The sequence below is a fragment of the Palaemon carinicauda genome, chromosome 14 (assembly GCF_036898095.1).
Source record: "Palaemon carinicauda isolate YSFRI2023 chromosome 14, ASM3689809v2, whole genome shotgun sequence".
Taxonomy (NCBI): domain Eukaryota; kingdom Metazoa; phylum Arthropoda; class Malacostraca; order Decapoda; family Palaemonidae; genus Palaemon; species Palaemon carinicauda.
Window position 1 is genome coordinate 120244546 of NC_090738.1, and position 16870 is coordinate 120261415.

The 16870-nt window shown below is 40.5% G+C and overlaps 1 protein-coding gene across 2 annotated transcripts in view; it reads left to right on the forward strand.

Annotated features, from left to right (window-relative positions):
- LOC137653707 (ras-interacting protein RIP3-like) overlaps positions 1–16870 on the forward strand; it is a 55386-nt gene that overhangs the window by 18525 nt on the left and 19991 nt on the right. For both annotated transcript variants that reach the window (XM_068387287.1, XM_068387286.1), the window contains exons 4-5: positions 1130–1474; positions 1910–2044. In XM_068387287.1, the coding sequence (XP_068243388.1) occupies positions 1130–1474; positions 1910–2044 (480 nt within the window). The remainder of the gene's footprint in view (positions 1–1129; positions 1475–1909; positions 2045–16870) is intronic.

The window sequence follows — 16870 nt, forward strand, 5'->3', positions numbered from 1 at the left end:
GTCACTTTGGTGACCCCTGAGATCAGCAAATGAAGCTTCATTTTTGGTGGAAGATGGGGAAAGGTGGGCTGTGGCACCCTAGCAGTACCAACCAAACTTGACAGAGTCCCTCTTTTTATGTCAGCTACCTCCCAAAATTAGGGGAAGTGCCATGATGTATAAATATATTAATAATTTTTATCCCTTTCAGAAGTTAGCTTTTATAGATTGTTCAATAATTACCATTATAAATCCTTTTAGAATGACTGTATACATGAATTTATGTACTTGTTGAATGCATAGAGTGAATTTCCTTTATTTCTCTTGTGAAAAATTGTTTTAGGTTGCCTTCTCCCTCCCAGGACGAATTAATTTCGTAAACCAAGGTAATCATGTGTCAGTCAGTGTTTATTGCATTTCATACACCGTTGATATAATTTCATTCAAATTTAATTTGGAGGTAATCCTTAATACATGAAATAAATATGCATGGAGGAGGATAATGTGCATGAAAGCAGGTCATTCATTTTGAACTATAGGGTAAAATCTTGTTTTATTATAGTTACGGATGGATAAGGTTTTTCTAATAAGGCAGGTGTTTGCTACAGAAAGATCCATTTTTTCTAAAATGACACTATTTTCACTGCAAGTAAAAACTTAATTATCAAAGAAATACAATCAATGGGGTTAGCATACGCAGCTCAACATGTACCACTTGCCGGTACATAAAAGCTTGATGTTTTTCTTTTACTGAGAGTGCATAACGGAGCAAAAACCATTAGATTTCTAAAAAATATCCCATTTCTTAAACAGTCTTAACAGGTTTTTAGTTTATTTGCTGTTGAAATGAAAGTCAAATTCAGTGAAAGCACATTTATTACAGGAAAATCTATTGTTTCTGTTCAAACTGGTACGTCTGTAACTATAATTTACCAAGACTTCTTATATGCATGCTCCCTTAAGATTTGCCAAGGATTGTTATGCTCAGGTATCCTTGAATGAATATTGGCTACAGACGTGTTTTTCTGATTAGAGGTTGTCTTTTATGTTTTCCTCTTGTCAAATAAGAAAGATATGCAGTGGGAGACATTGTCTAGTAGTACTTAGATACTTTACTTCTATCAAATTGTTTTCATCTTTTATTATACAGGTCCACCAAAAATGTTCACTATCCCACAACAAGCTAACAATCAGGGACGTTTCACAAATCAAGTAAAAAGACTGCAGAAAGGTCCCCAACAGCAAGCTGGAAACAACAACAATAAGCAAGCAACAAACTTTAAACAGGCTGTAGTCAATAAGCAGGCAGCTACTAACAAGCAAACCCAAAACATTAAGCAAACTCAAAACGTTAAGCAAACCCAAAACATTAAGCAAACCCAAAACGTTAAGCAAACCCAAAACTTCAAGCAGACCCAAAATAATCAGCAGAACACAAATAATAGGCAGACTGCAAACAACTATCAGAAAGGAAATAATCAGCAAGTTATAAACAGTAAGTATGGTTTTTGATTTTATAAAGTTTTATTAAAGATCAAAGTAGTTGAAGAAATCTTGCTATGGGATTAATTGACTTGTGTATTTAAAAGACTATTCAGTTTTGTATTGGCATATGCTGTATTCTTCGAATTTGTAAAGTGCCTGTTAGTCTTGGAAATTATAATGGCTGTAGTGTATAGTTGAAAATAATTACAGTATCAACTTGGTCACTTGAAATGATGTTAAGTGAGAAATTCGGCAGTATTAAAGAAAGTAGATATTAATATTTATTAATATTTTTTTTTCAAGGAAAGTCTTAACTGATAAACCAAATGGATACATAATTTCTATGATTTATGGAGTTAGAGGTTCAAGTTGAAATTTATTTGGTTTATATATGATTAACAAATATTTACACTTTCTTAGGCATTAACAATTGCTTTTATTTCAGTTCAGACTAGGAAGAAAGTAATTCAGCAACAGCAGGGTGGTGGTGTGAAATGGCCATCCAATGTTCAGATGAGTTATGGAATCTCTAAGAATTACAGTTTTGGTGTTCCTGCTGGTGGTGTGAGTCTTATGCAGGGTAAGTAATAATCTATAATACGTACTGTATAATATTGTTTTGATACTTTTTTTTTTTTTTTATTGAATCGGGTCATGGTGGCCGATGTGGTAATGTCCCAACGTCCCTGACTGGTGAACGCCAGAACAACCTGTCACTTTTCTTTATTAGTTTCCAAGAAAAGTCGCAGGTTGTCCTGTAAAAAAAAGTTGAGGGTCTAGTTATATTTTCCAGACCTGCATAGGCAGGAATGATAGGTGATATACAGTATTATTGGTATTATGCTTTGTTAGTATCCTTAGACACTTGTACTTTTAGAAAAGTTTTGTAAGGAAATTTAATTATGAATCCTTTGAAGAACATACTGTATAGTATTGTGGAAAAAATCTCTTTTTGCTTGGAATGATATTCAAATGAGTTCTATTAAATTTTTAGTGTATTGTGCTTTTATCACCTTAATTCTCATTTCATCTGGACCTTTATATAAGGCAATTTGCCATGATTTTGAATTAAATATCGGTATTAAAGACAAGCCCCTTTCGTTCATTCATATGCTCATGTGTTGTTGATGCAGTAGTCATGTTAAACTACTTGGTTATGTTAACGGCTTAGGCTCCTACTGTTTGTAACGTTTAGTTGTAAGCCCTTGAATCATAAGTTTTTGTTTTCTGGGTAGAAGTATAAGAGCGCCACCATAGTTGGCAAAACGAATGTTTCCACTACACGTGCTCAAAACATTTTCTGGTATCCCTTCCCATGCCTCATTCTGTTTTGTGACTACTGGTGTTGGCAGAATATTTTCATCACCCCATGTCTTGTGTGGTGATAATTCTCTTAATGCTAACCACCATCTTTTAAGTACTTTATTCTGATATCCTACAGTTAAGTTTTTTATTTTTTTTATTTTTATGGTCTTGTTCATTATGAAGTTAGGGAAAGTTATTTTTGTTGTATATTTACGGTCTTCTTCATTATGAAATTAGGGAATGTTTCTATCTTCTATGGGAGTTTTATTTAATTTCAAATGCTTATTGTTCTATAGGGGAGGATATTGATTTAATCTAAACTCTCTTATTCTATTTTTCTGTGCGAGTATGGTTTTGAACCTTCAGTCGGTCATTTTATCGCAGATTATTTTTTTTAATTTTCAATTCTTTATGGTGAAAAATTCATAATTGTTGAAATTGTTGAGTCTTGTTACATAGATTCATTAGTGTTCTGCTTGTTGGCATTGTAGTACAGAGTTACCTGGTAAGCTTTCAAGGGTGAAATTGTGACCAGTTTTCTATGGTTCAGTCATTTGAGCTGTTGTTTTGGTTAGTTTTTTATTTTTAAGATAGACATTCAGCGTGTTTGTTTGTGTATGAATAGAGTTCTCTTGGTTTGCATTTTTGGTACACAGTACTGTATCTCTAAAAATTGTGAACACAGAAAATAAGATTTAAAACTACACTACAGTATTATTTCTTATAGAAAAGTTAATTGCCATCTTTGCAAAATGAATAATCACTTTCAGGAACTTTCATCTCTGATTTTTTAAGTATTGAGAGCAAGTTATTTAAACACTTGTATTTAAAGAGAATCTCACCATGTACTGAATAGAATTTTTTTTATATATATCCAGTAACTTAGAAAAGAACTGTCTTAGTGTTCCCATCATCTATTACCATCACCTTTAATGAAATTTGTTACGGCGTAGGTACAAACCCTGCGCTATTTATAGGGGTATACTTTAGGCGTAGCTGGAAGACGAGCCATGATAATTTTAGTGAGGGATAACTACACCATCCGCTAGTTAGCTGGTGGGGGGTGCGGTAGACTGGCTACCCCGCTCACACCTCTCGGCTGAGTAACCACTTTACTTTTTGGCTCGGTATAGAACGAACATGCTGCCGTTCTCTCCCGTAAAGACCTGCCTTGATTGTTTTTCTGTCATTTTTTTTTTCTTGTGCTTTCATTTATCTTATACAGTACATATATAGTGTATGTACTGTATGTATAGATTGAAATATACTTTTATGTTAGATACTTGTAACTTTAATTACTGTTGATAACGTATCCGGCGGTCTCCGCCGTAAGGGAGTTGTCATTGTTTTGATACTACTACCCTACCTTGCCGCCCTTCCCTGCGTTGGTGGTCGGCAGGTCTTCGACACTCCTGTGTATTTGTTTCATTACTTGAATTAACATTTATAACAGGTCTGCTCCCTTTCGAGTAATTATCTTACAAGGAAGGTGACTTATTCCCCGAATAGTTCATGTTGTGCAGCGGAGCATGAATTGTAATTAATCACAACTTTATTTTCTTTTCTGCACATAGCAGCGACGTAGAACACAAGGCCGATGGCTTTAGCGGCTCTGTTCATTATCCTGCGCTTCATGTGGTAGCTCGTGAGCTTCCCATGTTACGAGGTAGCACTTGTTGTTAACCTTCAATTTGAACAAGGCTTGTTGATGGGAAGAATAGTTTGCTGCCAGAAGGTTCGTCTCCAGGGGTTGGAGAACCTTCCCTGGAGTTGGGTTGCTCCCCCTTCCGAGGGAGAGCTTCCCCACTTCACTGCTATCTCGTCGCCGAAGACTGCTTCTTCCCCTTGAACGGGGGAAAAGCAAGTCTAAGGCTTTTTTTTTTTTCCATAGAGCTGGGAGAAAGCATGTCTTAGGCGATGTCTTCCTTTGGGAGGACTTCTTTCTTGTTCGCGAGAGAGAGGTTATTATGCATATGCTTTTTTTCCCATAGAACTGGGAGAAACCGTGTCCTAGTCGATGTCCTCCTTCGGGAGGACTTCTATCCCCTTTGCGAGAGAGATTATTATGCATACGCTTTTTTCCCCATAGAGCTAGGAGAAAGCTTGTCGTAGGCAATCTCCTTCAGGAGAACTTTCCTCTCTTTTGCGATAGAAAACTTGTAGGAGTCTGCTGATCCACCATGGGCGGTGGCAAAGCTTTCTTTGAAGCAGGTTTCCCCTTTGGGAGAACGAGTCTCTCGTTTGCGAGAGAAGACCACCTCTGGGCATCGGCGGTCGCCCCTTACGCTTATGGTTCTCCTTCAAGGGCGGAGCGAGAGCCTTATCTTAAGCGACGTTCTCCTTTGGGAGAACAAATCTCCCCTGTGGAGGAGTTATCTTTAGTTGTGGATCAGTCTCCCCCTCGGGCGGAGGCTGTTGAACGTTCCTCTCCGGAGGTTCGTAGGGTGGAAGTCTTTGTAACTCCTCGCCATCCCGGACGTTCTCCTCCTCGTACCGTTAGGAGACGTCATTTTGAACCTGCTGGTTCTCCTTACTTTGACCCCGTGACGATCACCCTTTTGGGCTGGCGTGATCGTGACCCAACGGGCTCTCGTCATGTTGATCCTGCGGGGTCTCATGACAGTAGGAGTCCTTCGGGATTCTGTTGTGCTGATCCTTTGGGCTCATGCGACTCGGAACCTTCGGGCTCTTGTAATGATGGTGACGTTGAGCCTTTGGGACCTCGTGCCATCAGTCACACTGACCCTTCCGGGTTTCGTGACAGAGGAACTTCGGTTCCTCGTTACGCTTACCCTTCGGGGTCTCGTAACTTTATTTACTCTGAACCCTTGGGCTCTCGTAACTTTATTTACTCTGAACCCTTGGGCTCTCGTAACATTATTTACTCTGAACCCTTGGGCTCTCGTAACTTTAATCACTATGACACTTCAATGTTGTGCTGACCCTTCGGGGTCTTGCAACACAGGCTATGTTAGGCCTTTGGTCTCATGCATTTAGTCACGCTGATTCTTCGGAGGAATGTGACAGAGGAACTTCGGTTTCTCGTTGCACTGACCCTTAGGGGTCTCGCAACACAGTACACACTAAACCTTCGGGTTCTCGTGACCCTAGTCATTATGAGTCTTACTCATATGACAGAGAGTTTTCGGACTTATGTTGAGTGTTCGAGCTCACACAAGTTACGCTACCATGAACCTTCTGGTGATCATAGCAATGAGTTCTCTCCTAAGCGACAGAGTTTGCGGACTCGTCACGCACGACCAACTTGGCTCACGTGACCAACCTTATGCTCGCAACCTATCCTACGCGCGCGCGCAATCAGCGCTATGTTGAAGTGCGCGAATAACTTTTATATGCGCACGCTCAAGAGTTTTACTCTTATGACAGAGTGTTTTTGAACTCTCATCCCGCTGACACTTCGCGCTCAAGAGTTTTACTCTAATGACAAAAAGAGTTTTTCTCTTATGACAAGAGTTTTTGAAATTGTCGCGCGCGCAGGTTTTGCTTTTATGACGAGTTCTCGAACTCTCTTCACGCAAAGTGTTTCAGCGCGCAAGAGTTTTACTCTTATATAAGAGTTCTTGAACTCTAGTTTTCTAACTCGTCACGCTAAGTGTTTGCGAGCACATGACCATCTTAGTGCGCGCAAGAGTTTTCGAACACTCGTCGCGTGCGCCTGACCATCTAGTGCGTTCAACCAAAACTACGGGCATGATAAACGTCATTAAAAGAGTTTTACTCTTATGCTAGAGAGTTTTCGAACTCTTGTCTCGTGAAGTGTTCTTGCGTGCGCGTAACCATTTCGGTGCGTGCGTCCAACTTTATGCGCGTGACCATCGTCATCAAGAGTTTTACTCTTATGACCGAGTGTCTTCTGACTCGTCGTGCAAAAACCCTGAGGTATGCCTGCTGCCTAGGGGTTTCTGTTTCCCTACAGGTAACTGACACAGTTCCTTTTGGTTCTGGTCTTGTGAACCCACCACGATTCCTGAAGATGCCATCAGGAATCAGCGACAAAGTTCCTGCGGGTTCTCGTCACAACATCCCTTATGGTCGTGATAAAGGAATTCACAAATAGAGCCCTAACCCCTAGGTTCTCGTCGCGCCCAATATCTCGGTTCCCGCGATCCTGAGTTTTTTCTGAAAGCTCTATGGTCGACCTCCCCCCCTCTCTACGGGAAGGGGGATGGATCTTTCCAGCGTAGCACGACTTGTTACATCACTCTACACTCCCAGCTGATCACTATGTAAGCTAGGCTGTTACATCACTCTACACTCCCAGCTGATCACTATGTGAGCTAGGCTGGTCTTGCTAGCGCCGATCCTTTCCTTTTCGAACGAACCACCGTCATCTTCCCTCCACCCTCCCACTTCTAGTGGTTTGGTTATCAGGTGGCTGGTGATATTTTCTCGCCATTTAGAAAACCTCAACTGCTGGGACGGAAATTAGTGGAGAACGAAAAATTCGTTCAATTCCAGTTCATTTCCCCTGGCAGGCCTGGCCTGAATTAGACGGTAGTTTTCTCTCTAGCGAGAAAGCGTTCGATGGCAACTCCTTTGGGTCGATGGCAATATATTTCTGGTCTAGTTGAAGCAAATCCCCACATACGAGACTAAACCCTTTTCTCGAGACTCGTTCCTTAGAAGTTTTACAGAACTTCAACGGGTATTGTTAAAACTTCATAAAGGCCGTAAGCCTTCCCGGAGCATGCGCTCTAGCCAAGAGCGTGAGGTTATTGTTATAAAGTCTGGTTCTACCGTTTGATTGAGTCAGCCGCTCCCGTCATTGTACCCTGGGTACGACGACTAACCGTTTTACATGATAGGCTTCTGAGACTTTTTATTTATCCTTACAGGGATATTTTCTCGAACAATTAGTCCCGAAGGAACAGTGTTAGCTGACGTTAAAGAACGATAGCAACTGCGTGGGCAGCTTTTCATTACGTTTACGAACATTTCAAACCCCGCCCACCGGTAACCAGACATCTGTGTCTGTGTATGAACACTGGCTACCCCTCCCATAAAGAGGAGGGGCAAACCAAAGGAGAAATGATCGCTTCTGTAACTGTATATTTTGTTTGAGAACCTGTGCGCTCTCATTCAAGAAAATATTACAGTTAATGATCAAAAATTCCCTGGGCAATAATGTTGCGATTTGTCGCACATAGATTATTCCCTCGACTGGATTCATTGCAAACGTTTCCTGGAGGCAGAGATTACGCATGGGCTAGCGTAAATTGACACACATGCGTGCAAGCCAGCTTTCTGCCAATAGGGGCTATATACATCTTGCAATTAGAACTCCATTCTATTAAGGTCTATTGCTATATCCCTTACTGAAACCAGGTTATTCATTATATTACGGCTACTTTTCTGTAACCAGGCGTACAGCATTTATGTTCTTCATTTTGTAGGAACTTTTTTCCTTCCAATCAGAACTTTTAGTTTCGTACAATGACTCTGATTGGAAATTTATATTAAGCATATCTGTCCTCTAGTAGGGAACATTCAATACTAATGCTATTTTACTGATGGGAGATGGAGAAGTACAAACGTTTTTGTCCTAAAAGGGAAGAATCTCCGATACGAACGTTTCAATGTTTTCCAACCGAGTTCCGGACCTACTTTAAGTCGAGCTACGTAGTAGACTTATGCTTATTACCCGTCCAACAATAGATTGAAGATACATCCCAATCTCCTCTTGGGGTTGGTTGGATGCGTTCGGAAATTACCGTCCTGTTTCCTGTACGGAAGGCAATCTCTATGGAGATTCGCTCTTAGGCTGTACTGATTAACTGGTGTACTGTTGTATCAGTATTATTCAGCCAACCACACAAGATTGGTGGCAGTTGGAGGGTGGACAGGCTCCTCCCCTTCATTGCAAGAACGTGCAAATAGTTGCACGTCTCGACATCACCTCGAGATGTGTATACTGCTATGCAATCTCCCTCCTCCTCCTCCTCCTTCTGGACGAACCGCGGATGGTGGGTGGCAGACGAGAGCTTTTGCAAAGAGGCATATCTTCTCGTCTCCCCTCTGGATCTGATGCTCTCTTTGATACATAAAGAAAAGGGGGGGGGGGGGGGGCATATGCAGCACCATTCCATCCTCGTCCGTTGGCCCGATTCAGAAAGGTACCAGCATTCACCTCTCTTAGAGAACCATCTGGCAGTAGGAAGCCACAGAGGACAGCTGGGTGCCCCCATCCGCTCGCGTCATTCCTGTGGCAGGAATGTGCTTGCAGATAATCTGAACAGACCACTCAGATAGAGGGCTCCTAGTGTCTTAACTTTGTGAGGTCCCTGACTGTGGTCATACTCGCAACGGGCCTGAAATTCAGGCTCCCGCTCGACCGTTCACCAGGCCCTTGAACAAGATGTATTCCAAGATCGGTGGGACAGCTTAGAGGTCTACGCTTTTTCCCCCATCTGGTCTGGTGAGCAAGTCCTCAGCCAAATCAGGATAAGCAAGATCTTATCAATTACTCCAATAGCTTCCCTATGGCATCCCTCAGAATGGTTCCCAGACCTTCTGCAGCTCCTGACGGAGTTCCGAGGGATCTTCCTCCACGACACAATCTTCCAAGCAGTCACATGCTAACACTTTCCTAAGTCATAGCTTTGCTTCGACTTTACACCTGGGACGGTCCTACACCACCTCGCTCAGAGAGGCCTTTCGTAACGAGTTGCGGAAAAGATGCCTAGGGACCTCAGACACTTTTCAGCGTCGGGCTTCCAGGCGAAGTTTTCGGTCCTTTGTGACTGATGTTGTGGAAGGGGATTCTCTCCCATTGATGCCTTTACTTATACAATGTTTGAGATAACTTGTCCTGCATCGGATCTCAACCTCCTCCTGGGAACATGGTTCAGGTCCCTTAGTCCCTGAAGACCCCTCTCTATGAACCTTTATGCCAGGCAGAAGACCGCTTCCTTACATGGGCTTTAACCAAGAAAGTTAGTGTGTTGTATGATCCATCTTCTGATGTCTCCTACTCTAGGAGACTGGGAGAAGCAATCCTCAGTTGCATCCCTGAGTTGATTGCCTAGACTCAAAATCCGAGTGTGCTGTACCCTAAGTGCAGCTCATTTCGGATAAAGTGTCTTCGTTCGGTAACCGAAGACCCATCAACTGGGGTTTTACTCGGTTAGGAGTCTGTGGGGTTACCTTGAAAGAACGACACCAGCTCGCCCCTGTGTCGGCACTGTTGACCAGCACGGGGAAGGTCAAGAGGAGGATCTCAAGGATTTTCTTCCCCTCTGGGATCGGAGAGCTATTGAGGTTGCTCTCAATCTAGACCCTCCTCCATGCTAAGACCCAGAGTTCGTAATGTCAGTGGCGTTGCTACGTTCCTGGCGTTCAAGAAACTGCTCTGGCGCAGATACGGTAAGTGGGCATGTGGAAGCGCCAATCGAAGTTCACGGCCCACAACCTGCAAAGATGTAACCCACAAGAACATGGAGACCTTTTCCATCTGTCCTGTGGTGGTCGCACAATGGTCTAAACACCTTAGGCTCCTTGATAGACTAGTAGCAGAGGGTTGAGGGCTGAGGTTACCCGGATTAGTCTGGTGAAAGAGTAAGAATGACTGGCTCCTTTCTTCCTTTTACATTCTCCCCACTGGGGAAAACAGCTCCGCAAGCCTCAGCATAGCTGACTTCACCTCGCTGCAGGCAAGACTCATTTCCCTTGTGCCTCCTAAGTATAGAATAGTACTTTGTTACGTCCCCAATACCTTTTTGAGGGAGGTTATTGGGTAGTCTTTAAGAATAATAGGTTTTGTACTCGAGTTCCTATGGTAAACAAAAGCCACACTGTTAGTTCCACTCACACACAAGCTTCTACAGGCCACTATCAGTGCATTACCTCATGTGGGCACTTGATTTTAGCGAGGGTAGGGTCCCTTCTACTAGCAATCACAGATCGAAATAGAGAGCACCCCGGGTCATGACCATGGCCAGTTGATGAGGACTTCCTCCCTCCTAAGAGTAAATCACCCCTATAAATAGTGGAGGGTTTGTATCTACGCCGGAACAAATAACAAATTTGTTAATTTGTATTTTTCCTCGTATACAAACCTGGAGCTATTTATACAAATTGGCCCGCCACCCTATCCACCAAGAAGTCCTGCCATAAAGCAAAGTGGTTACTCAGCCGAGAGATGTGAGTGAGTGGAGTAGCCAGTCTACCCCACCCCCCACCTGCTAACTAGCGGATGGGGTACTTATCCCTCACTAAAATTATCATGGCTCGTCTTTCAGCTATGCCAAAAGTATACCCCTATAAATAGCTCCAGGTTTGTATACTAGGAAAAATACAAATTACTTAAAAATTTGTTATTTTGCTTGGATCATCTATTTCATAGTGCAACTGTGTTCCCACCCCACTTGCACATCCTTACCTCAGTGCTGCCTATGGCCAAATTCATGTGAAGCTAGTTAAGTATGCGTAGTCAGAGTACGTTTTAATGAAGGATGAATCATATGTTGCCAAGTTACCTACCTTTTCCTCTGTAGTTATTAAGTGTGAAGGGTATTCGTAAGCCTGATGACTTTGAAAGTTTGGAACGTCATTAGAAACTTGATTCTGTCTTGTTAGCACAAAACTCAATGCGAGAGTTTGTGGTAATATGGTACCAAAAAGTATAAGTAAGTGAAACTCCTTTTAATTAATTTTATATATACCAATGCCCTTCCCCAATTTTGGAGGGTAGCCGACATCAGACAAATGATAACAAGGGGACCTTTCCTCTCTACATTCCTCCCAGCCTGAGGTACTGCTAAGGTGCCACAGCCCACCTTCCCCCGTTTTCCACCACAGATGAAGCTTCATAGCGCTGAGTCCATTACTGCTGCTACCTCTGCGGTCATCCAAGGCGACCGGAGGAAGCAGCAGGGCCTACCGGAACTGTTTCACAATCGCTCGCCATTCATTCCTATTTCTAGCACACTCTCTTGCCCCTCGCATCTATCCTATCACCCAGAGCTTTCTTCACTCCATCCATGGCCTTCCTCTTGTACTTCTCCCATCAACTCTTGCATTTATCACCTTCTTTAGCAGACAGCCATTTTCCATTCTCTCAACATGGCCAAACCACCTCAACACATTCATATCCACTCTAGCTGCTAACTCATTTCTTACACCCATTCTCATCCTCACTACTTCGTTCCTAACCCTATCTACTCGAGATACACTAGCCATACTCCTCAGACACTTCATCTCAAACGCATTCAATTTCTGTCTCTCCGTCACTTTCATTCCCCACAACTCCGATCCATACATCACAGTTGGTACAATCACTTTTTCATACAGAACTCTTGACATTCAGGCTCAACCCTCTATTCTTTACCACTCCCTTCACTGTCCCCAACACTTTGCATCCTTGATTCACTCTCTGACGTACATCTGCTTCCACTCCACCACAACAGACCCCAAGTACTTAAAACTGATCCACCTCCTCAAGTAACTCTCCATTCAACGTGACATTCAACCTTTCACCACCTTTCCTTTCTCGTACATCTCATAACCTTACTCTTACCCCCACAAACTCTCAACTTCCTTCCCTCACATACCCTTCCAAATTCTGTAGTTTGTAAATAGTTTTCCTCGTGTATATGAAAATACCAGTAAAGTCTTACGTTATTTTATCAATATTGAAGATTAAGCATACCAACCTCTCTCAATAATATATTTCAAGACAGTAGCTGCATTTGGGTGGGTCCTCTTTGGTATTTAAGCACCTTCTGGTGGGCTGCTCCTGATTTATGGGCAGCAGGAGAAAGAATGATCTTCACCTAAAAATCCGAGTGGTGTTAGTGGATTATGATTAACCCCTTTATCTTTTTAAAATATTTTTATTGGTAATGAAGTTTGAATAACTTATTTGTATTAAAATTTATTGCAAATAAAGTCATAGAAGATTCGGAAAGATGATGATTATGTAAACTTGGTCTCAGTTCATCAGGAATAAGCACAGGACCAAAGGAAATGTGATAAAGAACATTATTGACAACAATGATTCGATGGGAAATTTAGATTTTTTGGTATTTTATTCAGATACATACTTGTTTCTAAGAGTTCTGGCTGATGGTTTGTACATGTCTTACAATTTTTATATGATATTGATTCCCTATAAGATGAAATATCCTTTATTTGCTGTGTATTTTAACCATGATTTTTTTTTTTTGCATCATTTTCTTAATCTCTCGTTTCTAAATAAGGATTTTTTTGTGGGGGGGAGAGGTAAGAGGAAAAGAATTCCATAATTGGTGTTTTGAGGATGCAAATAGTTTTAATTTTTCTATAACTCATAACAAATATAGCAAAGATGGTTTATATTACCATGTAGAATTTTGAGATATATTTAGTAACTTCCCTAATGGTTTTGCTCTGAATCGATGGTGAATTTTGGAATAAGGAAAATAAATGAAAAAAAATGGGGGTGGGTGTTGGGGGGACGACTGACGGGGGAAAAGTATAAGGCCAAAAGAAATGCTGGTGAGAAGCAAAAGGAAACTGCAAAGTTTACTAACATGTATTTTTTTTTTGAGCACCCTGTTGGTAAATAAGATGATATTTGTGCATATTCCCAATCAAGGATGTCTGGAAAACCCAGAGGCATCTGTATGAAAAGCTTATTATTCTGCTTTCATACACCACTGGCCTTTATCTAGCCATGAGATTATTCAAATACTGTAATGGGTTACTGTCTGTGCCCTGCTTTATTTATTGTAGATGGGAATAAGTATTTTGTTTTTATTCTGGACCCAATCTGCAATGATTTCCGCATCTTATTTGCCCACATTCATCTAATGTGGCTGTGTAGCTACTTTGCCCCCAATGCTTTCAACCTTTTAACTTTTTTAGACTATTTCCTTTGATTATATTCTGTTAGATTGATAGGGATTTTTAAATGTATAGCAGCACTGACTGACCACTCATATATAGCCTCTTGTTAATTTAATGATGAAAAAGGAAATCTGCAGTTATTGTTTGACACTCCAGTACTATTGACAGTTTGTTTTAGAACACCATAAAATATTAGAAGTCAATATACAGCCTTAAGCATGCATGCTAATGTGGCTGGGTAGAAGTTTATTTCTTGTAATTTTTCAAGAATAGTTGAAATACAGTCAGCCCTCCATCATTGCAGCGGTTAGGGATCAGAGATACTGTACCATGATGTGTGAAAAACAGCATAATATTGGTGCCTTAAGGTGAGCCAACTTATCTCACAAAATAAATGACTGCTGCCTACTCGTGGTAGATTACTACCCAAAATAACACAATGTACTACATGATTTTTTTTTTTTTTTTTTTTTTTAGCACAGTATTGTGATTTATATTACATTACAAAGGTAATTGTACATTACTAACACAGCTTCAGCACAAAGTAAGGTTACTTATACAGTAATGCCACAAGATACAAGTTAATTTCCTTGATAGTTAACTCACCGAACATGTTAACAGAGGCTTCTGTCGCTTTCGTGTTTGAGCCGGCAGCCTTCCCATGCCACTCCACTAAATGAATGCCAGACCTTCTCTTGAATTATTTGAACCACCCTTGTGAAGTCTGGAACTTTGGTGCTTGCTTTGATGTCCCTTCTCCTGCGTCATCTTCGGCCTGAGCACACACAAGATCACCGTAATTGGCGCTGGCCTTCCTGCAGATTTTTGTCTTGGTGATCGTGTCTACTGCGATTTCCTTATCCTTAATCCAAAGGAGAAGCAGTCTTTCTACTCAACATGGAAATGGCTCCTCTTGCTGGATAAAGCATTCATGCCCTTAGGTGTTGGTGTTTTGATGACTACTTCTGTTTAATGATGGTGCCTATCGTCGATGGGTTTTGGCCATATTTAGCGATCACACGTAATTGTATGGCAGCCTCATACTTCTTGATTATCTCAAACTTCTCCATAGAAAGCATCCTATTCTTCTTTCCCAGCAGCTCAACAACATGTTTGTGACCCATGGCTAATAATGTACGAATTTGATATCACAACACGATTCAGTGCAGTAACTAAAAGCACTAAAGCGAAATCAACATGAATTCAGTGTGAACGATAGCGCTGCCAAAACGAAATGATTGAGGAGCGCCAGTGTGTCGATGCATGATTGGATAGATGCTAACCAATTGGAGAGCAGGATCTTATGGCATTAACTAGCATCAGAGTAGGAGAATGGTAATGAGTTAACAGTTTGGCGGCGCACGAACTATAAAATTAGCCTCGGTAGCTGGGCCGGTTTCGTAGTGTACCTCGTTTTTGTATCGTTAAATTTTTTTCGCAATATGAGTCGCGAAAAATCTTCATTTTGTTCCACATTATGAACTTTTTGTATGCAGAAACTTTTGTATCAAGAGGTATCACTGTACACTTATTAGTTCTTTCTATATCAGTTGACATTTGAAATAAGATGAAAAAAAAAAAAAAACGAGTACTTTTCATATATAACACCACATAGTGTTTATGAAGCTGTTTGCAGCAAAATCTCAGGATGAATGATGCAATCCTTAGGTTAAGTATTGAACATGAAGTGTATAGGTATGCATACAGTACTTCTATGCACACAGTACATTACAAATCCATAGACAACAGATGTGTAACTCAGTTGTGACATTTAAAGAAAAAATAATAATAATGACGACCCTCCACTTGTTTAGCAGTCTTCCTTAGATAGAATCTTTCCAAGTGATAAGTGAGAAGGAAATAATATCCAAGGGAAGAATTGCAAAATAGATATTCAAATAAGAAAAATTGATTATGAATTCATGAAAAATAATTTTAGAAGTAAATATGAACAAAGGAGATTGGTCTTTGAGTTAGGTCTTTGAGTTAGCAATATAGTAATTAAATATGGGGAACAACTCCTGGCACTAGCAATATAGTAATTAAATATGGGGAACAACTCCTGGCACTAGCAATATAGTAATTAAATATGGGGAACAACTCCCAGCAGTGCCATGGTTGTATCCTCTTCATAATGGTTAGTGATGAAATGGAAAGCTAGTCATAGCACCAATGAATCCTATTGAAAGAAATGTATTTACTATCAAGTAAAGTGTAATTGAAATTGTGAAAAGGCTACTTTATGTGAATGTTGGGGGGATTGAATATGTAAGACTGCTTTGAAGTGGATTTATGTTTTTTTTTTTCTCTAGACCAGTAGTAGTATTTGAAGAGTTAATTTCCTGTGAACTCAAATTTGCCTTTTTTGTTCGTATAGAGTAGTTCCTTTTCTCTATTTTTTTTTCACCAACTTAAATTATTTTCTATATGAATTGATTCTTTCAATCCTGTGAGTGCATGTATCTGTTGGTTTTCAAATGTCCGCAGTCCGCAGATTTTTGTCTTGACAAGAAATGGATCATTAGTAACTGTCCGTAGTCATCTGTTACTTTTCTCACCTTTTGTATTGTGAAATTTAGCTGCAACGTAATGGGATTAGGTAGTGAAAATGAGCTCGTGTTCTAGGGTTTGTGAGGAAATTAATTTATTTAAAAAGAAAAAAAAAAAAAAACCTCCCATTATTCAAATATCTTGAGTATGATTTTAGGTAGGAGTGGGATTCTTGATATTTGAGATTATCTAGAATGAAATTAAGAAACTTGTGTCTGGGACCAGTGCTCTGGCAACTTTGAGGCTGGTTTCAGGTATGCATAAATCCTAAATTGTGTAAAGAAAGGTTTTGACACTAGACAGATTGTATGGCAGAGACCATCCATGTTACATGTACTAGAAAATAACCTGGAAATGCAAGTCAGGTAGATAGTAAGAGGAGGATGATGATTCCCTTACATCTCTTCCCCAGAGGTAAATCTTAACCCACTGGGAATACCAATTCTTAAGATTATACATTCAACCATTTGAGAGTTATTCTCTTAATGGATGACTCTGCCCCATTTCAACTGATCTTCATCATTAAGAAAAGCCTTTTGAATGTAATTTTATTAGCAAAATTTTTTTTAGATCAGATTTTTTATATGTCAGACTTGTTGTGCAGGCAATGTTTGTAGATTGCCATTTTTCATATATAAGTTTTGAAAATTTCACGAGTCCTATCTCTAAATTTTTAGCGTATAAATTTTTTTATCTTTTCAAATAT